Source organism: Vanacampus margaritifer, chromosome 15 (assembly GCF_051991255.1).
Source record: "Vanacampus margaritifer isolate UIUO_Vmar chromosome 15, RoL_Vmar_1.0, whole genome shotgun sequence".
NCBI classification, from domain to species: domain Eukaryota; kingdom Metazoa; phylum Chordata; class Actinopteri; order Syngnathiformes; family Syngnathidae; genus Vanacampus; species Vanacampus margaritifer.
Window position 1 is genome coordinate 18,304,328 of NC_135446.1, and position 27,214 is coordinate 18,331,541.

Consider the following 27,214-nt stretch of genomic DNA (forward strand, 5'->3'; position numbering starts at 1 on the left):
GCTTCTTCTCCTTGATAGGCTTTGCGTGGTGGCAGTCGTCGTGGCGGTGAGAGCTACTCACGCAGTAAGTACCATTTGTTTACTAGCACATGCACTCTGAGCCGCTGCTTGCGATTTTTATACACTCGCGGCTGTTTATTCGATTGTGACGCACATGTAATGTTTATTTTTTTTTGTTGGCGGTGGAGCAAACTGAAATTGTACACTTTGGTCGTTCAATGCTTTGACTTTCAACTCAAATCCACTCATTTATGAAGATTTTCACGGTATTTTCATTTACCTGACAAAACCTGCACTGCATTCTATGACAGGAGGGAAATGTAATGGCGGGAATTATTTTAGGATAACGATGACTTTCTAAATTAATATTGTGATTAATCTGTGTTAATACAAGATTAATACAATATTTTTTTTTTAGATTAATCCATGAGTTAACTTAACATTATTAACTTTGACATCATATATATATATATATATATATATATATATATATATATATATATATATAAAGTGGATCAATGTGTTTGAAAAAGTAGTCCATGGAAGTTTGAGTATGCCCACTCAAGCTCATTTGCAAGTCAAACCCCTCCCCACTCATTAATATGTAAAAGCTTGGGCGACGGGCCCTTTTGCTCAAGCCACGCCCACTGGGCTACATAAACGCTGCCTCTCATCGTGCTCAGTCCACACTTCTTTGCATGTTACGAAACTGAATTACATTTACAGAAAACTATAAGCCTATGTGTGTATACATGCAGTATATAATATTTATTCATATTTTATATACGGTAGGCCTATCCTATAACATTAGGCCTGTATGTCCTAAAAAGCACATTTAAAAAACGTTTTAATGTATTTTAGATGACTGAAACTAATACTAGACTCAGATGTGAATGTTTTTAACTTAATTATTTATTTATTTATTTATTTTAGCCTTGGCCTTCAAGTGACTAACAATGGCCTTGTGCTGAGCCACTAAAATCACAAACCAGCCGATAAACCCAAAGTGTGACGAGCATTGTGTTTATTTAGTGCCTTATTCATTCAGTCTACTCGTATTGGTTGCAGGGACCCCCCCCCCCCCCCTCATAATACCACTACCAATTAACTAGTGGCAACCATAATCCTTCTTCATGTCAATGGAGCTCAGCCGATTGTGTCCAATTGACTCGGAATCGACTCCTCCCACGTGCCACCGCTCTGTTGTTCTGTGGGTGCGCGTGGGTGGCTGGGTGGATGTGTGACAGATGCGTCCATTGCCCGGGTGGCCCTCGTAGCCATGGCAACCATTTTTGGGGATGATCAGAAAAGAACTGTTCGTTGGGGTTTGACTGTCTTGAGACTGTGTGCAGTCATGTGACTCATCCAAGTTATCTGACTTAGTTTGATTGGTCAAAAGTAGTAAGTGGAATTTAGCTCAATGTTACAGTATTTTTTTTTTTTCCCGTTTCACTCGAGTACCCAATGTTTTGCTGTAACTAAAATGTTACCTCGCGACACAAATCGTTTTATAAGCCAACTCATAAGTTGAGGCACGTGTAAGTCAAGGCGCCAACTGTACATGACCTGAATTCCACTATATTCTGTAGAGACACGGACGGCCGCCACAACTGTTGGCACATCACACGCAGGTGAGGAGGAATGGCGTGGGGAGGAGGCACATGACAAAAACGCGGAGGAGGTGGGAAGCCAAATTATGCTTCCAAACAGTTTGCAGCATCTTCTGGCAAAAAAAAAATGTCCCTCCAAAATGTCTCAGAAATAAGATTTTGGGAGAAAGTCATATATTTTTTTATAAATACTGAATGTGCAATCTAAATCTCATAAATCAAATATAGCATTCTAAACATAGAAATATGTCAAGTCAATTTAAAAACAGTAACAAAACAATTCAAAATGAAATACGGAATTCAAATTTGTGATTAATTGCAACTGTAAACACCTTTCCTGCCTCTCTCCCTCCTGTTCCTCCCGAATTCTTTCAGAGCTTGGCAAGACTTGTCTGGCTGTCCCTGCAGGTGCTATAGACGGGAACATTCCAACAAGTGATGATGTGGATCACTTGAAATGTGCGCCACCCCAAACGCCCAACATCCAACACCTATTTTGCGTACCACATTCTTCCTTTGGCCCTCTCAGCTCTGCTCATGGCGACTGCCTCCCCCTCTGGTGGTTTTTCCACAGAACAAGCGATTCATTACCGGATGATTTGTGGCCTAATTTGCGAGCAGACTCCTCGTCTTTCCTCCCTCACTCGTCCTCCTTCCTTTCGCTCAAAATCACCATCCCTCATTCAATTCTCTAATTCCATTTTTTTTTTTTTAAACTCAACATTATGATTGCGATTAAATATGTGATTTTCTTTTTTCCTTTCAGTACCGCACCGCCTTGTTTTAATAGCCGTCACAGTTTTCAACAAAACAGTTTTCAAACGGTTTAATTGCTTTGAGGCTTTAAAGCATCAGGAGACCCATAAACTACACACGGTGACAAAAAACACCGGTGTGGTGCACACATAAAATCATACAGTATAGGTATGTGTTTGTGGCATGAAAGATGGGTTTACTATGGGGGGAAACCCCTTTAAATGAACACGCAGTATCTACCTTTTAGTTGTTTGAGCTTCAAAATAGCTTTGTTTACCCTACAACCCATTTTTTTTTTCCTATTTTCCAGCATGTTCAGCATTCTGCTTGTGTGTGCTGAGACACTTTCCAAAACTCTGCTTTTTGCATCTACTCTCACAATAGGCCTGATTTATTAAAGGTTTGCGCTAAATCGATTATGATACTGCCCAGCATTGCGGTTCTGGCGCATCGTAATGATCTAAAGCAGGGGGCGTCCAAGTTTATTCTTCCGAGGGCCATATATAGAAAAATCAAAGGATGCATTGGCTACGTGGAATTTTTTAAATTTTTAATTCATCAAGTACGCTAAAATCAGTAACTCAAACTATTGCATGTTGTTTATATTTGACAGTGTTTATAAACTGATACATGAACAGCTTTCTATGAGGCCAATTAATTTCATGTCATTTTAAAGGAAAATGCTGTATTGGGATATATATTGTAGGTCTTTCTTTAATATTAGCATTCTTTTTGGGGGGGTGGGGTTTGGGGGTTTAATGGACCAAAAGTACTAGTGGTATTGAACTTCTACTTTTGGTGTCAGTTTCAGTAACTGCTCAAGAGTTGAGTACTTGTACTGGTATCAGTCTGAGAAAAAAAAAAATTGGCATCGAACATCCCCTAGATATGGGATAAGTAGAGGAAGCCATTTTTGCCGTCTTTATTCACCACAGTCTTATGAAGAGAAATGTTACGTGTTTAATTGTAAATAGCGCATTTGCATATTTATAAAAGCTCTTCAGCATATAAAAGTCATTTATTTATTATTTATTTATTTAGCAGCAGATGTCATTTTTAGTGTATGCCGCAGGCCGCTTACAGAGGCCACAAATGGGCCCAGGGCCATAGTTTGGACACACTGATCTGAGGGCTGAGTTGGAGCCAGTCACAAGAAGGAGTCATTTGGCTTGACAAAACTCCTTTCAAATCTACATTTCGTGCCTGCAAATTATCAGAGCAATCAACATTCAAAAATTCAGTCCATGCTTTTAATTATGAATCAGTTGTCGGAATTTGATTCTGGCAAATATTGGAATCGTTCTAAAAAAAAAAATCTAGCGCCAAACACCTGTTTTGGCAGCAGTTAGTGAATGAGCATCCATTTGAGTACTTATTTGGAATATTATCAAAAGATCGCAGTCCTAGTAAATCTTGCGCAACACGCCCACAGACCGTACACGAGCAAACACGCATTTAAGGGATCTCGATGAGTCAAGCGCGATGAGTGAGTTGTTGTTTTGATAATGATGATTGGCCGTGATAAATCTACATCAGTGGGCTGAGAAACCGTGATCTCGATGATCGATCAAGATGAGTTCCTGGCGTGACCATTTTCTCATGTTAGACCCAATCCCTCTCACCCCATTATTTTTTATTTTTTTTATTTTTACCAAGCACACGCTGTCAGTTTGTCCTTCAATTGGTTGCGGTGAGCTCCAGAGGTTGTAGGTCATGCGAGCACAAAGGCAGCAGGGGCTTGTGGCCGTGGCGACCGCTTAACATTCCGCTGTCCGCTCTCCAGATTTGTTTATCGCACTTTTTTTTTTTTTTTTTTTTTTTGTCTTGGCTGAAAGGGAGATGACACAGAGGAGGAAGGAGTGGGGAGGTAGGGAGCCATTGAAGGCCTAAAAACGGCAACGCTATCTGCGGGCCCTTCGGGTGTTTGTGAGAGAGTAGCTGAGGTGGGGCAGTGTTTGGAAGTCAGGTTGCAGGTGCTGTCTTAGCTTGTTGGACGTGCCCGGTCCTCCCGTTTCAAGCCGCATGCTCCCTTGGGGCTGTTTGCGCTCAAGGATTACGTCTCCTGTTCCTCATTTGCTCGCTATCCCTTATTTCACACCAAACTATGTTGCCTTCAAAACGACCCCCGAGCTTAATGCTAGCATAAAATGGCAAAATGCCATTGACGTGTTAACGTTTAGCATCGATAAATGCTGTTTTCGAAGCAACCGATATTTACGTATATGTAACACATTGAGGTTTTGCTTCTTTGCAGTAAAGTTGCATCACTTTACAATGCTGTATTGAACTTAACAAATAAAAGCATTCAAAGTTGTGCACTATAACACAATTTACCAGTAATAAATTTAATAATAATACATATATGTGTGGGGACTGGGGTCAAATTGTATTTTACAATTTTTAAAATGTGCAGAAGTTCGCAATTACTTCATGTTAAAGATTGGATAGCTCTTAATATGAGTTGTCACCAATGTCTAACAAATGCAATTATGCCATCTAGTGGCAGAAAAATGACCAACACAAATCAACATCACCCTTTTTTTTTTTTTTACAGTACAGTACATCTTTTTAATTTTAACTAAATTTTATGAATTATTATGAAATTACTTTATCAATGACTAAAAGATGCAACCATATTTAGGTTATATATCAGCTTAACATTTTTTCACTTTTATTGTTAAAGAGAGTATGAAAAATTAGAAAAAAATATTTTATTGTCCATTTTTTTTGTACATTTAGAACCGATTTAAAATGTGTGATTCTCGTGAGTTAATTATCGAAGTCGTGCAATTAAAAATTTTATTGAATCGACTGACACCCAAATTTAAGTATTTACTAACAAAATAATTATGCATTTGAAAGCAAAATAAAAAAATAGCGTATTAAAATGACTAAGTAAGAGATTTTGGAAAACCTGAATTTAAAAGCATTTACACTTGGATTGAAGTCAAGACCACTCCGACCGAGACCAAGACATTATCAAGACGAGAGTACCGAGACCGATATCATTCCCAATTTTGTTTTCGATGAAAACACATTCTGCTATGTTGTTTTTGAAATAGTACAGTGAAACAAATCACAACTCTAGGGGGCGTGGCACTCTAGGCCTCGCAGCGCATGACATTTTCCGTTTCTCAGTGATCACTGTTTACTGACCTGGTCTCCATTGGCGTGCAGCATAACAGCTAAATGCTGCTTCACCATGTTTGCTTTGAAATCTGAGTTCCGCCAGTTGACCAGACTCCGCAGCCCTCAGAGGTTTACATTTCTTCAAAAAAAAAAACTACACCATTCAGCAATTTATAGACCAGTAGCAGAATTTTGAAATCAATTCAACATCTGTCATTCAAAGGCGTTTTTGGACCAGATCACACTAAAATTTCTTAGCAACCAATTTTCTCCAGGACTCATCCATTTTCAAAATTCTTAGTGCGTTGTACTCATGTTGGAACGGCCGTTGCAACCGGGCTTTGACATATTGGGATACATTTTGGGGAAATCTTGTCACATTGCTACAAATTTACGGCAACTTACTGAATAGCAATAGAAGAGGAAGTCCATTCATCGTAATTGGCGTGTGTGCACTGAACTCATCGCACTCTGTTGCTCATTTAGCTCCAAGGCGTAGCGTCAGCCGTCTTTTGCAACCACTTACCTTGAAAAATGTTTTGAAGGGTAGGATACATGTTAGCGCTGCTCTTTGCTCTCACACGTCATTTTTTTTCCATCATTACTTTGGCAATAGATTTTTTTTTTTCCCCCTTCCAATTACCATTTGCATGCCTGTGCAGAGGGAACACATCTTCTTTTGTCTGCCGCCCCATCACCACCCCCGCCCACCCACTCCTAACTTGTGGGTGCATGCGAGCGTTTGTTTGTCTTGATTTCTGAGCAGCATCGATGTTCTGGGGTCAAGATGTTTGAAGAGCGTGCGCAGGTGACATATTTGCTCGACAGCCGTGTCAATTCAATCAAAACAAATAAACGCTTGGCTTATGTTTGATTTGGTCCAGCACGAAAGCGAAAGCCTTCGGAATTCTGCTGATTGCTCTTTGTGTCCTGTTATACTGTGGAACACCATTTTTTGTTGAGTCTTATTGTAATCAGCTCTTTTTACTACAGTCTTACTACAGTGGAACTTTGCTTATCTCAAATGAGCTGTGGAAAAAAAGATGTGACTTACCAGAAAAAAAATACTGCAATTTTGGAATCAGATTGCCAGTTTTAGGTTTTTATCAGCACAAAAATCTAACTCATCAGATTTTTTTTTTTTTTTAAATAGTTCCTTGGCGTTATCAAGTCCCTTTTTCATCCATGTCGCCCCACCTTCGCCTCCAGGTCAGAGCTTTGCGTGAGCGATGGAATTTAGGTGCATTTTATACCTTTATTGGATTTTTATATTTGTTTTTCTGGACCTTATGTTCTAATAACTTTACGTGGCAGCAGCCAAAGCAAATGATGCGAACGAAACGCAGCCCCGGGCTACAGAAGCGCCACAGCATATTGCGGAATGAGCAAAGGCGAAGGAAATAACCCGTGGCTTTTAATGTTCTTATGAAATACATTCATGCACGCCACGACTCGTTCCTAGAGTTTTGCTCTTACAAAAAATGATTTGCTACCAATTGTGTGACTTTTTATTGCCCCGTCGACGGGGGTGTCCTGGCTGGCTCGCCGTCGTCTCGTCCATAAATCAGAGCGACTTCCCAGTTTGTCTGGGGGGGACCTTTCCACCGGGCGAAATACCACATTTGTCAGTCAGGTGCCAGATGACGCCATCGTCCACGCCCTGGAGTTGAACCCAATCTTCATCCAGGGCAAGAATGTTTTATTTGTCAGGCTTTTGCTTTTAATCCAAGCATGTACAGTAATTGAGGTTTTGATTGATCGATGAGACTTGCGATTCCCAGCAACTCTCGCCGCAACATAGAATGGTTGGAGGCACCGGGTCACACAGCTGCCGCCTTAACCTGCCGATGGCTGGAATTCAACGCAGAAATTTCTACAACACCTGTTTTATAACGATGAGCAAAGGCCTCCATTTTGTGTCTGATCGCCTTAAAACGCCAAGTGTGTTCAAAGAGCTTTGTCAAGAATTGCAACTGTTTTGCTTGCTAATTAGCTTTACCGGAATTGCCCAAGAAACCACTCATTTTTACAATACATCTTAACAGGGATGTGATTTTTCCGCTAATTCGCAGAATTTCGCTTTTTTTATCTCCCCCCAAAAAAAAAAAAAATTCCGATTTTTTTTTTTTTTAATTATTATTATTTTTTTTTAGTAGTTCATTGTGTATGCACATGACTCCGACAGATAACATCTTCTGCTATAACAAAGACATTTGTGGTATGCTCTAATATGAGTTACTTTTCATTTGGTCATGATACAATTATTTGTTCATGAAATTTGAACTCTTCAACATTATTTATGTGTTAACTTAGTAATCACATTAGTTAGATATGATGATATTCTCAGTGATAGTTTTTAAAAGCAAAGGCAGTCCAATGTTTTTGAATGTGACTGATTTTGAGTTGACTAAAACTGCCATTTTATATGGGATAGTTCAATATACATTGAAAATTTATGCTGTTGTTTTGTCTATTTCTTTGTCATGTGAGTGCATTGAAAGTACTTAAAAACACGGAAAACCCATGAGCTCCGGGGGGCAGAGCCCCCCTTGTCCCCCCACCAGTGCCCTGGACCTAGCTGGGTGCCAGCGGCCCCCAGACCCCCGGCTAAATTTTCAGATAATTTCACTTTGGTCAAATCACATCCCTGCATCTAAACCAGTTCACATTAAAATAAATATTTTGCTCTTTTTTTTATCCTGGAGAAATTGAAAAAAAAAAAATATATATATATACATTTTGCCACTTTTGTTGCCATTCTGAGTGCTAGCCTCGTTTATATATAAAGGTGTTGTGGCGCTACCTGGCATGGTTCCCTTTTGCCGCCATTCATTATGGAACCCAGGGCCTCCCTGCTATTTCTCTGGCTAGCTTCCCCCATGCCCACCGCGGCCCCAAATGCCCATTAATGAGGGAGACTTGGTGGCGGGAGGCGGAAGACCATTGTGCAAAAACACTGACGCTAGCTGTCGACGCTTCAAATTTGTTCTTAGTTTTGCGCTAGCTAGCTGCCGCTACTTAGCATTTGTTCTTATTATTGGGTTAGAGTTTCTGGCATTTCTGCAACATGAGTTTTCTAATTTTGTCTCTCTTGTTGTTGTTGTTGTTGACCAGCAGGCTTCTCTTGTTCCAAAAATAGCCCACTTGCTCATTCACAAGCAGGGGGGGCTTCAATAATGAGTGTGTGTGTGTCTAGCTCAGTTCAGATTTGCTGTCACCGTTTTAGCTTTTGGAAATGATGACATATAAAAGTGAGCTCAAGCCAGAAAAGACGAGCAGCAGCAGGACATTTGCCTGCACTTTATTTGCTCCGGGAATTTGCAACGCTTCCGTCTTCTAAGTCGAGGATTTTGCAAGCATTCCGGTCTTATCCTTGACTTTGTTTGTGCAAGGCAGCAAGTCCGGTACTTTGCGCTGATTCCACCATATGTTTGAAATTGCATGAAGATGTATGTAAAGTATGCCCGAGCCTCTCCTTATGATAACAAGCGAGCTTGCTTATATTGCTTCAGCAACCATCTGCTTGGATTGTTTAGTACACATTTTAAGCGTATTAAGTGCACGTGTCACCACAATGTACACATTCACCCTGGGAAATAATTTTCAAGGTGACTTTACAGGCGAGCAACTTATTTGAGCTTTTAGAAAAAGTGTAACAAATGACCAGTCCTACATTTTTTTCAGGCATTCCTGATCCCAGCGGCATTCCAAATGACATATAGGATCTTGGAATCCGTGACAGACAGAATGGGGGACAGGTCTAGGCTTAGGACCCGTCAACATGTGAAGGGTAATAGCTAATGAACCATTGCCAGGGGCGACATGAACATTCCATCTCATCGCTATAGTAACCGCCCCACCCGCTCCCCTTTGCTCTCCCGCCCGGCCAACCCCCTCCTTCCCGCTCCTTTGAGGGGGTCACACACCTGTCGGTGCCTTCTCTTTTCTTGCCCCCCACCCCAAAAAAAAAAATCCCAAATTTGTAACCCTTTCATCCCTCTTCAGATGTCCCTCGCTTCGTTTGACAAAGCCTCATATATCTAAAATACTACAAATCCCATAAATTCTTCGCTCTGGGGATCATCGGGAAAAGCTGAACCGGTCAAAGGTGACGGCGCTCGAGCAGGTATGCTGAGTGCGGAGATTATAAGGGAGAACTTGCATCGTTTTTTACATTCAGGAATTTTTTCCTAGACGCCGGCGTGTTGTCAAACCCTGTCGTAAAGCTAAACGGCCTCTGACACTTTTATCTCTTCTTCAACTTGTGATAATAAGACAGATTGACAGGTCAGCTCTGGGTTTGACCGAGCGGGACAGGAAGCGACCAAGGATTCACCTTTTGACTGGACGGATATGAGAACACAGGGTACATGCTTTAACCCTGGAGAACCCAAGAACCCTTTTCTTCTTTGGAAAATTATGAATTATACATTAAATGACTGCTATAAATTCACTGAACACCAAAATATATGTTTTTTCAATTTTAACCCTTTATTCCCTAATTTAGGATTAGGGCGAAATTTGACCCTTTTGGGATTTAGGGGTATCATTTCGAAAAATCAGAATAACAAAAACTGTCAGTAAACTATTTAGAATTTAAGAAAATAATCAATCAAATACACAGCTACATTGAACAATATAATTTTTTTGTTTTTTTTTTGTTGCATTTTAGAACTGGATTTTGAATGTACAAACATACTTTGGCCAATGGACAAAATCACTGCTGGAAAAAAAAAGAAGGTCTTTGTTATTTGAGTAGCAGAATTTATAGGGGCCAAATTTGACCCCGTGGGTCTCACTCTGCTGGAGTCCAAAATGGGAGCCGTTATGCTATATAACATCAAGTTTACTGTCAAATGAACGTGTTAAACAAAATCTTATATTTCAACACAAAAAATGCTCAACCAGATTATGTAATCTGATAATTTAATCTCATGTAAAGTCAGGTAGCGTCCTGCTAACATATAATGCGAAACTTCATTCACAGGCTAATAGAAATTAGCGAGTAGCATTTCCTGGTCATTATAAGCATTCAAAGAACTGCTACTTGAACACAAACAAACCAAGAATACATCAATACTTACAAGTGTATGTTCTCTCTGCTCTTTAGAAAGTATTATTAGTTTTAGGGACTAAAACTAGTTAGTTGGGGAGCTTCTATCTACAATATAGCAGTGTTCGCTAAAAGAAAGATTCTCAAAGTGAGAGCGACAACTCCAGGCTATTATTTTGGTGAACACAAGCGATAATTTAGTGACGAACATGCTACTTTTCAAGCTGTCTTTTAAAGAGTGACTTCAAGTCGTCTTGTTCAGACCCGATCGCGGGAAACGGCCACTGAATAAGTCCAATCATAAGGCAATCAAAAGGTGAGGCGAAGGCCACAAAGGGGCTAAAAGTCAGATCGTGGCGTGTCCGCACATAAACGGACGGCTTAAATCAGGCACCTGAAGAAGGTTGAAGCAGTCTTGTGACCTTCACAAAAGGTCATGGACTGACCTTTTCCTGCTGGCCTGAGGGTTTGTGTGTGTGTGTGTGAAATGTGGATTTAATCTTAAATTGGCTTGAAGGAAATGTCGGAGAATGATCGCAAGTGATAAAAAAAACAACAACACAAAAGTAGGACGAAACGTCAACAGAACAATGGCGGAAAGAAAATGTAGATGTCGCCTCTTGCCACCATAAATAATCTTTACAGCTAAATTAAAGCAAAGCGCCACTGTGTCCTTCTGAAGCTTTTCCCATGATTCTCCACGACGCCACAAGGTCACTGTATGGCCTCATCGCTCACTTTCAACGTGGAGAGTTAATGTTCACCTCAAAAGTGAATGCTTACGTGCCTTGAGTAGCAAGTTTTAAACCCGAGTTGCACATTTACTGGCCGGCTCTGCTCGTCTCCCGGCGCCCATCAGCGAGCATTCCATTCCTTCCACTCATCCCAACCTCTCCACGGTAAAGGTGAAAGGTCAGGCCGCTGAGAGGAGGGGAGAGGGGTCGTAGTGTTACTTGTGGTTTCTCTTTACAAGAGGCAACAAAGGGAAAATAGGAGGAGGGTCCGATTGAGTGAAGGCAGGTAGGGTGTGTGTACGGTATACACACCATCATTTGCTTGCCTTTCTTGTTGAGAACATCCCGATTGCGCCCGCGTCGCCGTCCTTTGTTCGTTACGGCTCAGCCCGCCGTGTCTACCACGCAGGACAGCGACCCCCCCCCCCCCCCCCTTCTTGTTCCTCCTTTGATCATCCACTTAAGTAGTTCCTATCCTCAAAGTCCTCGCCCTCTGAAAATATTATCGCTGCCTTTCTGCTCTCCCCTGACCTCTTGTTGTCTCAAGACGGCCCGATCCCAAAACGAGGACTCGTCACATCCCGCCCATCTGGCCCCTTCTCCAGCTTGGCGTTTTCGTGCGTTATAGAGCGAGTCAAGGGGGCTGACAACAGGTGGCTTGTTTGGGCACGATTCCCGCTGCGTGTGTGTTAGAAGCCACAACGCCTGCCAGCTGTGTAAAGCCGGGCTAAGTCCCCGCTTTTCTTTCGACAAAATACTGCCTTTGCACAATTCAGAAGCGCTTCGTCATCTGCTACCCCCCCCCCCCCCTCCCCCCTCCGCGGAGTTCACTGTCCGTCTAGACAAATGAGTTCTGTCCATCTCGGCGATCTCACACATGTTGAGAGTGTAAACATAGACACGCACCGCTTGTCCCTCCTAATTGGCTGCTTGGTGGTCCAGTCTGTTACGTATCATAGAGAGGTTCAAAGGTAGCACAAACCTGAGGGTGGAGACGCTGCGCGGGGCTTTGTATATACTGTAAGTTTACCAGCGGAATGCAAATGTTTGTCACAGTGACGGATGCCTTTGTAAACAGACGTGTACAAATAAAGTTGCGTTGGAGGACGGCGAGTGTTGCGATGCGCTCGGGTTCGATTTCTTGAACCTGCGAGATGTTCTCATGGCTTCCTCGAATGCCATGGCAAATAGAAATAGATGCCACATTGTTGATGTTTTACTGATATATACCAGGCCAACTCACATTTGGTCAAAATCGGCGATACAGAGAAAATTATTTCCCGTGTACTGTAAAAACCCACAAAAAACTCGACTCGAACGACCAACCATTATATAGCGGGGTGCTCACACTTTTGCTTCCACCAGAGTATCAGATCATCCAAAAAAAAAAAGTGTTTTGATCGCTATCAGCCCCCGTGCGTGTTTTCTTCATTCATTCATAAGAGCAGAGGGGGCAGAGCGCTAGTAGCTTTTCAAGCTAGCCCGCCGGAGCTGCGGTCTACTTGTGATGGCAGGAATGTGAGGACAAAAGAGAAGATGAAGGGCGTGAGGGGGACATTAGGGGAGTTTGGTACATGCTTGATTCAGGTAGGGGAGGGGTTGTAAACACTTGGCACTGTGTTCTGTGGCTTGACAAGTCCCATAGACTCCATTTACAGGCCTTAACCGACAAACACTCGCCAACTTCATAGCCTAAGGTGGTGATTGTTTACCTTTTTACTATCAACAAAAGATGCTTAATTAATTTCACCCTTTCCCTTCAGAGGTAAACATGGCACTTTTACAATCGCTTTCAAGCACTGCAACCCAGTAGAATTCCTCCGTGGGCTTGTCTGTATTTGTTTAAGATAGGATATTTCAGATTCGTTGGCGCAGGACCGACAAGGAAACCGCAGCAGCCTTTGACTTTTGACCGCGATCTTATTTTGGGTCTCGGACACCGGCAGACGTGTCAGACAAATCCTAAAACATTTTCTGCCCTCTGCCAGTCAAGCTGAAACCGATTTAGCTGGTGGTGGTGGGGGGTATTTATCCGACGGTGGATATTTACTCTTACGCCTTCATGTGTCTGTTTTTCCAAATTAGACATGTAATTAATATTTGTGCGGGGATTTACCTTCCCTCAGCGAGGATGAGTCACACAGAACCCGACACTCCTCTCCAAGGAGGCCACCGTCACTCCGTCTCGGCTATTTTAAAACTAAGAGCGGCAACCAAGCACGAGTATTTGTTTATCAGACTCTGTGACCCCGTCCGCACCTACGCTTCTTTTCTGAGTAGAAAAACGTCATTTAACTGAAATTTGAATTTGAACGCATTTGAAGGGGGAAACGCACTGAGCCGCCATTTTAAAGAATGTCTGCGCTTGTGAATCACGAAGCGGCACGCCCGCATCTATACCATACGGACAAATTTTTTTTAAAAAAAAGCAATTGTTTAGACACTGATAGCAGCTTTCACTCTTGGAAGGCAAAAAGGATTGTGCCTGTGGGAATTTTGCCGCATTTGTAACCTTAACCAGCAGCGTCGATTTCTTTTTTCTTTTTTTTTTTTCTTTTTTCTTTTCTTTTCAGGAGAGCTCAGTATTGTTCATTCGATTTGACATCATCATTGCTCTCCTTTTTTAAAAAAAAAACCAAATAAATAAAAAAAAAAATAATAAATGTTTTTTTAATTTTTTTTTTAAATATATATACATATATATATATATATATATTATTTTTTTTGTATGTGGGTGAGTATGTGTATGTGCGTGTGTGTGTGTGTGCGTGCGTGCGAGCGAGCGTGTGTGTATTCATCAGTTCACCTAAAGCCCATTAAAAAAAATCCCATACTAATAATATAATATAATAATAAATTGCCAAATGCAGAAACATCAATGTAAGTTATCACGATGTAGTGGCTCTCGCTAACAGACAGAATTAAGTAACCAGAATTAGGTTAAAAAATTCTATATACGTAGACCACCATACGTAGCAGCGTCGATTTCAATGTGCTTGGAAACATGCAGGTGGATTTCCAATCTAAAGAAATATACAGCGTCACTTGCTGTGCATTTGCAACATTCCATCTTGTCCTCATCTTTCTTTTTTTCTTATTCCTAGAAGCTCCTGATTTTGTGATGATAAGGCCCGGCAGGCTCTTTTAAGCCCCCAGATACATAATAGCTCGCCCTGACAGGAATTTCCATACATTCCCAAATTGCCAGCCCTGCGTTGACATGCGCTCGTGTCAAAGCGAGGCTTTAGCTGTCCGTGCTCCTCATTCAGCGGGGGGGGGGGGCCCTCCTGCGCACCGCACCGCAGGTTTACACACGTCCCGCAAAGATAGGAAAGACAGCGCAAGATGTATGACTCCTCATCACCTTGTCCGATGACTCGTCTTTTCTCACTTCCGCGTCCATTCATCTTACTGTAATTGTGCCAAGCTTGTTTTTTGGGCTTCTTTTACCCGCAGTGAAATAATCCCATACAGTGAGAGTCTTTTCTTGTACAGTGAACCATTGTATCCATCCCGCGTACTAAAACACCCTGTAAAATGAATTTAGAACGGCGTTCCTAAATACATAATCCATTTTTGAGGGTAATTGCTGAAAGCATGAAGAAAAGCGGTAAACTGTTTTTCACCATTTCAGTTTTCCTGATTTTTCAGGGGGCGTGGTTAAATCAGCTTGAATGCCTTCATTTGTATCAGTGGTTATTTGGTACAATTATGGAATGGCAAGCTATGCCTACATCATGAAATGACGTCTTCCCTTCAAATAGCCGCTTTAGAGTGCCTTGTTGACTTCCATGAGTGTGTGCAAGGTGGAGGGGGGTGTCTGTGACAACCAACATGTGGACCAGGGCTTTGCATTGGCATGGCCGCTTTAGAGTGCCTCGTTGTAGGCTCTGAGTGCTTGCATGTCATGGAGAGAAAGGCAGAAGAGTGAGGAGGCAGAAAAAAATAGTCGTGCCGTGTGCCCGTTTGGAGACTAACATTAAAAAAATAATAATAATTGTAAATGTTTTTAAAATTGTGTCAGTAAGTGTCAAGAGCCTTGGAGTGGCCACAGTAAATACATTATTGATCCTCCTCGGATACATTAGGCTCAAAAGTTGAATATAATAAGTGGAAGTTTGCTCGCAAAGGAAGCACTAGTTCATTATTTTCTTAGCTTCATTAGTTAGCATAGCCACTTCATAGTTCAGAGGTTGTGGGTTTGACATCCTGTAGGTGTCATGACTAAATGTCTCAGTACTTTCACCCATGTTTTGTCTATTTACAAGTTTAAAAAAAAAGTGACGAAAAGAGCAGTTGGGAAAGATTGCCAAGTTTATATATATATAATTTTAAAAAGATTTATTTTTTTTTTTTAATCTTGACCCACTGTGTGGAACCTACAAATCGAATCTTCTCTTGGCTAGTCCAGATTGACCACAAAAAAAAAGAAGATTGAAAGCAAGGTGTCATGACTAAATGTCTCAATACTTTCACCCATGTAGTGTCTATTTACAAGTTTAAAAAAGAAAGTGACAAAAAGAGCAGTTGGGAAAGATTGCCAAGTTTATATATATATATATATATATATATATAATTTTAAAAATATTTATTTATTTTTTTACAACAATTTTTTTAATCTTGACCCACTGTGTGGAACCTACAAATCGAATCTTCTCTTGGCTAGTCCAGATTGACCACAAAAAAAAAAGAAGATTGAAAGCAACCTGACGCCCTCCATGTCATCGGTATCGGCCTTTGTCACGCGGGGACCTCAGCCCTCACAATGCCCGAGCCTCCCTCGCGTTCACAATGCGGCCATTCAAGCTTCCCGTCTGACTTGATATTGAGCTAATTCATAGCTGTAACCCTACCTGTGCGGCTAATGCTAAAGGCATCCATGCAGCCCCGGAGCCCGAAAACTAACGGTGAAGCTTTCAGAGGCTGTGCCAATATCGCCGTGCAACCCGATCTCGGCCTTCCAAAGTAAATGCTAACTTGGAAAGAAAAAAGAAAAAAACTGAAATGTGAGATGCTTTTGGATTCATTCCATGATCTTTTCATCACTTGCCTATATGCAAACAGTGGCCGCAAATAAGAGATGCACTAAACTTTATTCACCATGTTGCTTTATTTAAGGCTTGATTGAGCATTAGGCAATGTGGTCAGTGTGCAGCCACCAGCAGGCCTCTGACCTACAAAGTCACCAGGTTTAAACAGCTCTCCCGGGGCCCCTTAAGCCCCTCACATGGAGCAAAGTGGTGTCTGGGGACTGCACTGTTTAAAACCTCAAAGGCTCTGTATGTGTGTGTGTGTGTGTGTGTGTGTGTATACGCGTGTGTGTGGGCTCTGCACCAGTAAAATTCTACAACAGGTTGCCATCCATCTCACTTCATTTTCTGGTGACCTGCTGTAGCTGATTTGTTAGTGGTGCGTGTGTGTGTGTGTGTGTGTGTGTGTGTGTGTGTGTGTGTGTGTGTGTGTGTGTGACCCCCTGTGGAGTGGATTGAAGCTGAATGACGTTTCGATGTAAACAAACTGATCGTTTGTCCGTTGCGTACAAAATGCTGTACATATAAATAAAAATCTGACATATAAAACCAAAGACAGTTAAAAACTACTCAATTATTAAGTGATCACTGATACCAAGAACCGATACCACTAGTACTTTTGATGCATAAAATTTCCCCCCCCCAAAACACAGAGATAATTTTAAATAGAGTCTTATTTATCGCATTGCCGTGTTCCCTTCGATAAAATGTGTTAAAAAAAAATTCGTGCAATTTTGCATTATTTCTATATTTTTTTACAGTAATGTACCTATTTTACAAAATTTATAAAGGTTTGAACATTGAGAATGGTTTAAACAAGAGAGAAATGTGAGAAAATGTAAATGCTTCAATGAGAAAAGTGTATAAACTGCGGTGAGGGGTTTTAGAGTCCTTTATTTATAATAAATGTAAAACATAAAGCTTACTACTTCACGGATGAAATTTATTGCGGGTATTTATTGAAACCTAACCCCAGCGGAAAACGAGGGAACACTGTATAGCATTTTACCTTAAAATTTAATACAATTTATGGCGATTTTCTATTCTTCTAATTTCTAATTCCTATTTCCTGGTTGCAAAACAACTGATCATTGACAAATGCGCGAGTACCGATACCTTGAAATAAATCAAGTCAAGGTCGGGTATCAGCCCGATACCAATACCTGGCATCAGTACTTGCCTTAGTTAAGAGAATAAATTAATAATATAAAAAACAGTTAATGCAATAAAACACTAAAACGAGCCGAGTGTCATGCTCAGTTCAAAGACAAAAATACAAAATAAAAAGTTTCAATTTTCCAGCCTAAAAAGTAAAATAAATCGACTACAAAAATTCACCATGGCATCATGTTACCGCATTCCATCTGCATAAAACTCCATTTTACTGTACTCAAACTACTCATGAGCAATTTTATATTATATTAGTGCCCTCTATTGGTGGAAAGTTTGTATTGCAGGCAAGTAATAAGCGGTCCAAAACTAGCATGAAACGCTAAACGAACACTAATTGACAAAAAAGGGTGGAAAAGTACAAGGTTAGGTTCAAATAAAAACGTTTTAACAGACTTCTTTCATACCTCGTGCATTTTCATCCTTGAACTCAAGTTGGCAAAACTTTGGGATTTAAATGCCTTTCTTTTCAACCAAGCGGCAAAAAAGCGACAGAAGCAGACAAATCAGAAGCCGATTGAAATCACGGCAGGTCCAAGTGTTGTTTATCGTTTCAGTCTGAAAAGAAAATAGCAGTTGTATGTATATCTTTCCGTCTCGTGTCAAGAGTCTTTATCTGCAAAGGTCACGGATGCCCAAGCGCACACACTCGAGTGCGCGGCCCATCTGACGTTTCCCTCCGTGTGCAATTCACATGGCGGCAAGTCAAAAGGCCTCACATCAACTCAATTTATTGACCTTTTTGCATCACTATGAAAAGCCGTAAATTACCAAGGCCATCCCGATCAACGACTGTCGCCCCTCCCTGGCTGCCCGCTGCGCCCCTTTTTCTTTGTTACTCTCCACCCCCGCTAGCCGCTTGTCTTTTATTTCTGTCCGTGGAAGTGATGCGATGGCCAGAATTCAGGTTGAGTTAGTGAATGCTGAATAAATGCACTGTGCAGTGAACCCCAGCCCCCCCCCCCCCCCCCCCGCGCGAGGTCACAGTTCATCGTTTGTGCCCTTGCTATATATTTAAGCGTTTGTTTTTATGGGTGTTTACAGTATCCGTGTATCGAGTTCAAATTCTGAGTTGAGAAGAAGAAATGTTAAAATAACATCGATGCTAATTTCCGCAAGCTACATGTTAGCATTAAGCTAGCGGAGTTTTACGAGATGAAATTAAATGGTTTGGTTGACTGTATTTCCCGTCATGGTTTGTTAAGACATTAAGTATGTTGTGCTGTGCGTGCCGGAATGTTCTGATTCCTCCTCTGCATTGGCATGTCGCATGCTGACTTAAATGGAGCTAATGAAAATGCGCTTGCGGTTAAAAGTTCATCGGCGTTGCCCAACGTGTGCACAAGCACAGACTTTGCAACGCATTCTTGCCGATGCACGATTGTATTGAACTCTCGAACTGGGGAAATCTTGTGCCGGCAATACTGGCTAAAGTTTTGAGCTTCAGCGAGGCAAGTCTGACATAGTTAAATGTCAATCATGCCAAAGGCACGCCAAGGTCAAATAAAACAAAGTATTCACAGATGCTCCGATATTGTGTGAATGCGACAGGTAAATAAAGAAAAGAGCATAAAAGGCACGAGAGAATATTTGACATTCCTGCCTTTTAATAAAACTGTTGCAAGGTAATATTTTGTTGGGTAAAGACAAGTGCACCTGTGTGGAGAAATGAGAACACGGAGACAGGATATGACCTGCTCTCTTACTGTCGCCGTTTAGCCCGCAGGAGCTTCAACTTGTTGAATGCTCACGCAAGTCATAAAATGCTGGAATCCTCAATCTTGCGCTTATGTTTTAATGCTAGCGCATCATTCCATGTTGGTTTCAAAAGATGATGGTTGGATGAACGGATTGTTGTCAAAATGCAATGTGACTTGAGCACATCATCTTACAGCAGTCTAATCGGATTTTTTTTGATCATTTGCTAGAAAAACATGCTTATGGCTTTTGTGTGTGTGTATATGTATATATATATATATATATATATATATATATATATATATATATATATTAGGGGTGTGCCAAAAAATCTATTCTCATAAGAATCACGATTCTAATTTGGTATGATTCAAAATCGATTTTAAATAACCAAAAATCAATTTTGTTTGAATTATTTTATACTATCTTGTCTTTGTCTGTGTGTGCCTTCATTTGGAGCGCCGTTCGTGTTGTACCCGGTTTGGCCACTGAGGGCTAATACACTGTTAAGTTGAAGGAAAAAGTCACGATCAAGTTATTCCAATAAAAGTTTTTTTTTGTTTTTTTTTCAGCGTGGAGCCGTTCTTTTGAGTGAGAAAAGTGCCACGATTAGCAAGTCAGACTGGAGTAGATCATTACAACTCAATTGCACATCTATAGATCGAAGAAAAAAATCATTGTCAATCAAATCATTTTGAATAAAAAAAAAAAAAATCTTAATCGAAAATCGATTCTGAATTGAATCGCATACCCAAAAATCGAAATCGAATCATGAGACATTCAAAGATTCCTACCCCTAATATATATATATATATATATTAGGGGTGTGCCAAAAAATCTATTCTCATAAGAATCACGATTCTAATTTGGTATGATTCAAAATCGATTTTAAATGTCCCAAAATCAATTTTGTTTGAATTATTTTATACTATCTTGTCTTTGTCTGTGTGCGCCTTCATTTGGAGCGCCGTTCGTGTTGTACCCGGTTTGGCCACTGAGGGCTAATACACTGAAGGAAAAAGTCACGATCAAGTTATTCCAATAAAAGTTTTTTTTTTTTTTTTTTTTTCAGCGTGGAGCCGTTCTTTTGAGTGAGAAAAGTGCCACGATTAGCAAGTCAGACTGGAGTAGATCATTACAGCTCCTTGCACATCTATAGATCGAGGAAAAAAATCATTGTCAATCAAATCATTTTGAATCTAAAAAAATTCTTCATCGAAAATTGATTCTGAATCGAATCACATACCCAAAAATCAAAATCGAATCATGAGACATTCAAAGATTCCCACCCCTAATATATATATATACTTAAATATCCCCTAGCACATGCCTGTGTCTCTCACATGGAAACGACCCCACCCCCCCCCTCCCGAGAGGCGCTACACGTTGACATGTTTAGCGCGATATACGGCCTCTTCTGGCTCCATGCGCTCGTTACGGAGGCCACGTAATTAGACGGCGGGCATATAGGGAGGCTGCGCTTGCATGCTGTTTACGTTGCGCTGCCCTTAGATACCAGCCAAATGCCAAGAGGCCACATCGCTAAATTCCCGCTTGTATAGTGGACAGTGTGACAGGATGCAGGAAAATAATACTCTGGGAACTCTCGCTTTTACTATAACTTCACGTTAGTCTGGCACTCTTAAATGAACCCTTTCATCAAGATTAGTCAAGCAGGGAGATGGTGAGAAGAATCCGCACGTTGCATTGTGCGCGGATTCCTCAATAACCTCGATAACCCCCCGCATTCCTCCTTACGCGCCGTTTCTTTTTCGCTGGCGTTGCGTGCAAGCTTTTTTGATCCACCTATATGAGAAGCTATTGTCCAATCTTGCTGCAACACGCCAAACCTTCAAACCTTTCCAGGATAAAAGAAGACACAGATTCCCCAACCCTACCTCCACCTCCTCCAGCATGATGCCCCCCCCCCCCCCTCCCCTACCGTTCCTATTCCAGCAAACGTTTCTGAACATGTGCCGCCAAAGTCTACACCATCCAGATTCATGTTTTTTTTTTTTTGTTACCATCCAAAATGCTAAGTGAGTCTTGCCTCCAGGTAGCAGAGATGTTGGGCTGCCGGGGCGCTTGATGCTTTGTTGTAGCACGCTGAAATATTTTCAGTTCGTGCCTCGACGTCAGTCATTTTAATGTACAGTTTGTGGTAGCTGGAAGAGAGCACAGATGAGATGGAAAATCAGCTTAGCTTAATGCTAACAAACAATGGAAAAGGCCGTTCAAATGGTTAGCCTGGATAATGACAGTTTGAGATAATATAATAAAACTCACAGGTTTGTATTTTTGATCCTCTGCAAAGAACGACCAATATTACAGCATTTTAATGTACCACATACCGAATGAATGAAAATGAGACAAAAGTTCAGAATTCCAGCTTTTATTTCATGGTAGTCGTTAACTCCAGACAGAGCACCTCTTTTTTTTTTTTAAGCTTTTCATGTGAGCAAAAGTATTGGAACATGTGACTTTTTCTCATTCTCAGGTGCTGCCTTTCAGACGGCATTTGTTTTTAAGCAAAGATGAGGACTAAGAATGGGAAAATGATTTGCATTTTGGGAGAAAAACAACAAAAGTGCTCGAGCTTCGTCAAAGTGTTTTTTGTTTAACTTCTCTCCCAGAATTTGGTTTGTCTGTTCCAGTGGATGAGCGCGTGATCGCCACCCGCCTCCGCCACCCGCCTCCGCCTCCTCCTCACATCCGCAATGTATTCCCCTTAAATAATGATTAAGCAAGTTCCTAATACTTTTGTTTGCATTCTGTGCAAGCAGCTGCGTAGATGTTTAAACCGACGTTCGTAATCATTGAAAATGTTCACATTTAATGTGAAATCCTTGCAGTCGACCTTCGGAACGCTCTCACGGTTTCTCCGGAGGCGCTGACTCATTTTCAATGGGGGGGGGGGGGGGGGTCAACTTTGACCATTTATGGTTAGTTGCCCGTATGCAGCACAGCCTTGAAGCGCACGAGCCGCTCATGCAGAAGATTTCGACCTTCTTGCACTTTGTATCATTTGTCAAATTGTATCGGAGTACATGGAGTGTTCAGGTTTTGTTTAGTAGCGTGTATATTTGTGCAGGTCGGCTGAACATCTGTACGGTGTGTGTTTACCTTCCACCGGCGGGTGTGGAATTCGTCGGTGTGTGCGCGCACGGCGAGGCGTCGCACGCATAGAAATACACGCAAAATGTGTCTGCTTGTCTCCTTCCACGCTTTTTTTTTTTTTTTTTTTCCCCCGTGTCGTTTTTTATGACCCTATTAATGCAAAGGAGCACAAGGAAAGTTGCTAAAAATGGGCTTGGGCTTAGCGTCAGTGGAGGTCAGTGGAGGTCAGTGGGACGACGGGCACCGCAATGTGGTGCCAGGCCGGGATGGAATCTGAGCCTTGTTGGAAAAAAGTCTTGCGACACACCTTTGAATTAAGGCCATGTGACTTGTTCTTCAAGCTATTTGCTGTTGCCTTCATTCTTGTAAACACTCCCCACTCCGTGGTGGGAATTGGATGTGAAACCGTATCTCCCGCTGGAGATGCCAGTGTCACCAATTCCTGCACTCCAACACCCCCTTTTCTTCTCTTTTCACTCCCATCTGTCTGCCATTACACCCTCTTTTCATCCCGCGTTTGACGCCTCCGGTGCATTTGGCCTCCATTGTCTGCCTCCTCACTTCAGACGCAACCCAACCCCCCCCCCCCCCCCCCCACACCTTCAGGGATGGGGGTTAGTTATCACAACACATCACTTCACCGGACTGTGTCCGAAAAAAATGCTACTAAAATGCGGGCCGTGTAGGATTTTTGTCTGCTACGAATGTATTGAAAGAATGAAGTGGGAAATGTGAGGAAAGGACGCAAACCATTTTTGGAAGATGTTTGGCACTGGTATTTTTTGGACTCACACTAATGGATCGTCCTGTACAATATTACACTTGAGCGCGCCATACATCTTGTTGTCTTGACCACAAATCCGAAATCAAATACTCCTCTTTGGCTTGATATTATTTGGCAGTATTTGACTTAGCGGCAATGCTAGCACTTAGCACTGTTTAGTCAAGCACTGTCTTAACATTTATGTCTGAATTAAAGTTTGTTTGATCAACACTGTTAACGGGAGCTTGATTTATCGGCCTAATAATCCGCCATTGGCTGAACGTTAACGACTGATACTCAAGCAGAGGAGGTATGTTTACTTGCGGGGGGGAGGGGGCCATAAATCCACAGATAGTAGCAACATTTACACGTTTCATTTAGACGGATACTGTTTTTATTACTTCCGAATGGTCTCTGTACTGTAATTCCGCCAAACAGGTGCGTGCGCACATTTACAGTCAAAAAGAGGAACAAAAGAGGAAGCTGGTTTTGTGAGAGGCCAGTCAGACTTTTTCCTGGCCTTTGTGGGTTAGGAGTGTACGGCGTTTGACGTTTTCAAAAAGCGGAAGATTTCATGGTTTCGTGTATTTGGTACCTGGGACTTCCGTAGGGATTTCATGTGGTGCAGTTCAGAATCCAAAACAAGCAAAATTTTGGAATCTGAAGTAGTCAGACTTGAGCCTTGTGTCACGGGTCCGAGTGGATTTCACCATCCCCATTGTCCCGCTATATATGCAGGTCCCTTCCTGGCATCCTAAGCCAATGTCCAGTTGTCATAGAAATTCATGCAACTAATCTAACTACATCGTGTTTTCGTCATAGCGGAACTATAGAACTACTTCCTGCTTCCGTGTCAAAGAATCATGGGAAATGAAGTTCTGCTAGCCAAATGTAGCGTTCGCCGGAAGCTGAGATTTTCTGCTGGCGTATTTCCGATGTCACAATCTGGGACCGGCGCGAGGTCAACCAAGATAGCATTTAGCATTGGCTAAAGCAATAACGCAACCACCGGTCACCAGATTGACTAGCAGTTAAAATTGTTTTAAATAGTTCCTGGTGAGAATTTATTGTATATTTGATTTTCAAAATTGTAGTGTCCCGGTTTTTAATTTTGAAATTCTGTTTCACTCTAGGTTAAAGAAACTTGTCTCATTACTAATGCAGTTTCAGTGAGATGATGATTTTGAATGCCCTGGGTAAATTTGCTTGACATGGCAACAACCAACAAAAGCTGAAATGTGATTGGACAAAAAAAAAAAAATCTACCATACAGACAAGCATCCAGATCGAGTGGAGGGAGTATAAGCAAGGCTGGTCAAGTTGCATCCTAATCCTGTCAAATTGCAATGTTTGGTCCTGGCATTCCTTGGCAAAGGAATTCCCATGTCACCCCCCCTTCATATTAACAGAATTTTACGGTTGAAATTTTGAAGCAGATTATCTGTCAGATGCTATTTGATGGTGCAGGGACGCCTCAACTAATACAGAAATAGCATAGTTGCAATTTTAGGTGTGACAGCGGGTCAGCGTCCAACATTTGGCGCCGGACGTTCCGACTCCTGCTGGGTGGCCTCGCTTCCGGGAACTTCGACGCATGCGAGCCTGTGTATGGAATAAACAGTAAACGAGGAACGCTGCCGCACGGCCAAACACAGCTGGTTAGTCTCCCGCGGCGGATGTCAGGGTCACACACGGAGCGAGGATGAAGTTTGAGAGGAGGAAGGAGAAGGAAGACATGATAAGAGGGCTAATATGGAGAGGGGTGCGGAGAGATTTAAGAAAAGGGAGGAAAGGAAGATCTAAGGAGACGTTTTCCATACTGGCAAAAAGTTTGGGAAATTGGGCTTTCGGTGAAATTTCCGGGTGAACCAAAAATGCAAAATAATCTTAAAGGTAATCTTAATTTGACCTGCTCTAAGATATTTTGTACTTTTAAAAATGTATCTGATTAACAACTCCAGCGTCAGGCCATCAAAATAAAAGCACAGCAGTATAATCATGCCACATGCAAACTGTTTTGTGCTTGTTTATTAAGTGTGACCGTTAAATAAGCCACCATGTGACCAAAGAAAGTATGTTTTGATACTGCATGCTTTTATTCTGAAGGCCAGGATGTGATGGTTAGTGGTGAACAAAAGGAACAGAAAGTGTAGCCTTTTCGTCAAATCTGGTGTTCTTGTATTCCCCTTCTCCATGCATCTTAATTTAGCTTGTTACTTAAGTTTTGCTAGTTGTGCTGGAATCGAGTTGCTCAACTTGGCATTGCAAAATCATGCAGTTAGGATGTTGACTCCCATCACTCAACATCGCTATATTTTTTAGAGAACTTTTTTTCTTAAAATGGAACCCCCAGGGGTTGCAGATGCAATGTGAACAGCAGAGGCCCCGCAATTGAACCCTGTGGCGCACCATACGTTCCGTTATACATGTGAATTCATGTGGGTTAATCCGAGGCGCACCCTGGCCACTGATAACATCTGCAGAGCAGATAGCGACAAGCGGGCAAGTTGAGGCGCCGGCTGTCACCCACAAGCTGCCACTCAGGTGCGAGAAGAAGACGCAGCAGACATACACAGCGTCCTGCACGCACGAGTGTTTGGACAGTCGAGCGTGAACAAACACGGCAGATTGATCGGGCGGCATTATCGCATGCTGAAAGATGCGTAGCTGCATCAATACATAAAGATGACAAGTGTGGCTTGGGCCTGTTCTGTCGTGTCAGTGTTTTATCAGTAAATATATTCGCATCAGAAACCTTGGCTTTATTTTGTGCGAATGCAAACATCCCGAATTGCCTCACAAGTAGGCTGACATGTCGTATCGTTACAATACAAAGTGTATGATTACAGGAGTTAAGAGATACGAGCTGTCGTTTAGCCGGATTAAAAAACTTTTGATTTGAGCGATACATGGCGGCAACGACAGCAGTTAAGCCGCTACAATTAATGCTAATGCTAACAGATAATTGGAAACGGGCTAAATAGCAGACTAGCAAAACTAGCAATGTTGCCGTGTTAAAACTCTTTAAAGTGGAAGTCAACCTTAAACATTTCTTGACAATAATGTTATATGTGACCTCACTAAACATGACTATCTGATTCATATTACATTTGTGGAATATGAGTTATGTAGCGAAATCCATCTCAGGGGGCGGCCATTTTGCCACTTGCTGTCGACTGAAGATGACATCGCAGTTGCTCAGGGCTCAGGCAACGACCAATTACAGCTCAGGTTTCTGAACTGTGTTGCGATTGGTTGTTACCTGAGACCTAAGCAACACTGATGTCATCTTCAGTTGACAGCAAGTGGCAAAATGGCCGCCTACTGAGATGGATAAAAATGGCTGGATTTTGCTGTTTAACCCATATTCTACTAACACAATATTAAACATAATAACATATTTAGACTAGTGTGGCTGTATAGAACATATTATTGTAAAAAAAATAATAATAATAATAATAAAAAACTATATAATGGGATATAAAAATCTACCTTGCTGCAATTGAGGGAATCCTGTAAGTTTGTTTCCTCCGCTTAGTAAAACTTTTACTGGATAAAATGGTAGGCATACTTGAATGTTACTTCTCGAAGTAGTTTGTTTTATTTATTTGAACTCTTTGCAATTGACTCAATTCTCGAAAAGTGGTTTTACTACCAGATATTTTGAATGGCATTTATTTTGAAACCAGATCCAAATATATATCATTTATGCCAGTAATTATGCAGTGTTGTGGTTGTCACACAGCAGCGTCCGGTGTGTTGTCCCTCGGGTGCCGCGGGGTCATCCTTCACTTTTAAGTCTGGGTGTGGACAGCAGCGCCTGAATGGGGATCAGTGTCTTTTGCACGTCCCTAACCCCCACCTCAGGCCTGTGTAATGACTCTCAGGACAAGTAACAATGTGTGACAGACCCACCCGTCTTAAGGGGATAGTCCAGGAACTGTTCACATATATGGGCATAAAATGGTGACGCTTAACGAAAAAAAAAAAAAAAAGGCAGGACGTGAAATAAGTGCTCCTGCGTCCACTTCTCTCTCACAAGTCTCCGTTCCCATGCTCACTTTCTTGGCCTCCTTCTGTCATCGTGATTAGAAGAGTTGAGGAGATCAGAGGGAGCGAGGCTCGGACCTGCACTGCTGACCCCTCCCCTCTGC

At 41.7% G+C, this 27,214-nt stretch overlaps 1 protein-coding gene across 3 annotated transcripts in view; it reads left to right on the forward strand.

The window, feature by feature from the left end:
• The window catches only part of col4a6 (collagen, type IV, alpha 6), a 70,881-nt gene that overhangs the window by 17,842 nt on the left and 25,825 nt on the right, over positions 1-27,214 (forward strand). For all 3 annotated transcript variants that reach the window (XM_077543398.1, XM_077543401.1, XM_077543400.1), the window contains exon 8: positions 19-64. In XM_077543398.1, coding sequence (XP_077399524.1) covers positions 19-64 — 46 coding nt within the window. The remainder of the gene's footprint in view (positions 1-18; positions 65-27,214) is intronic.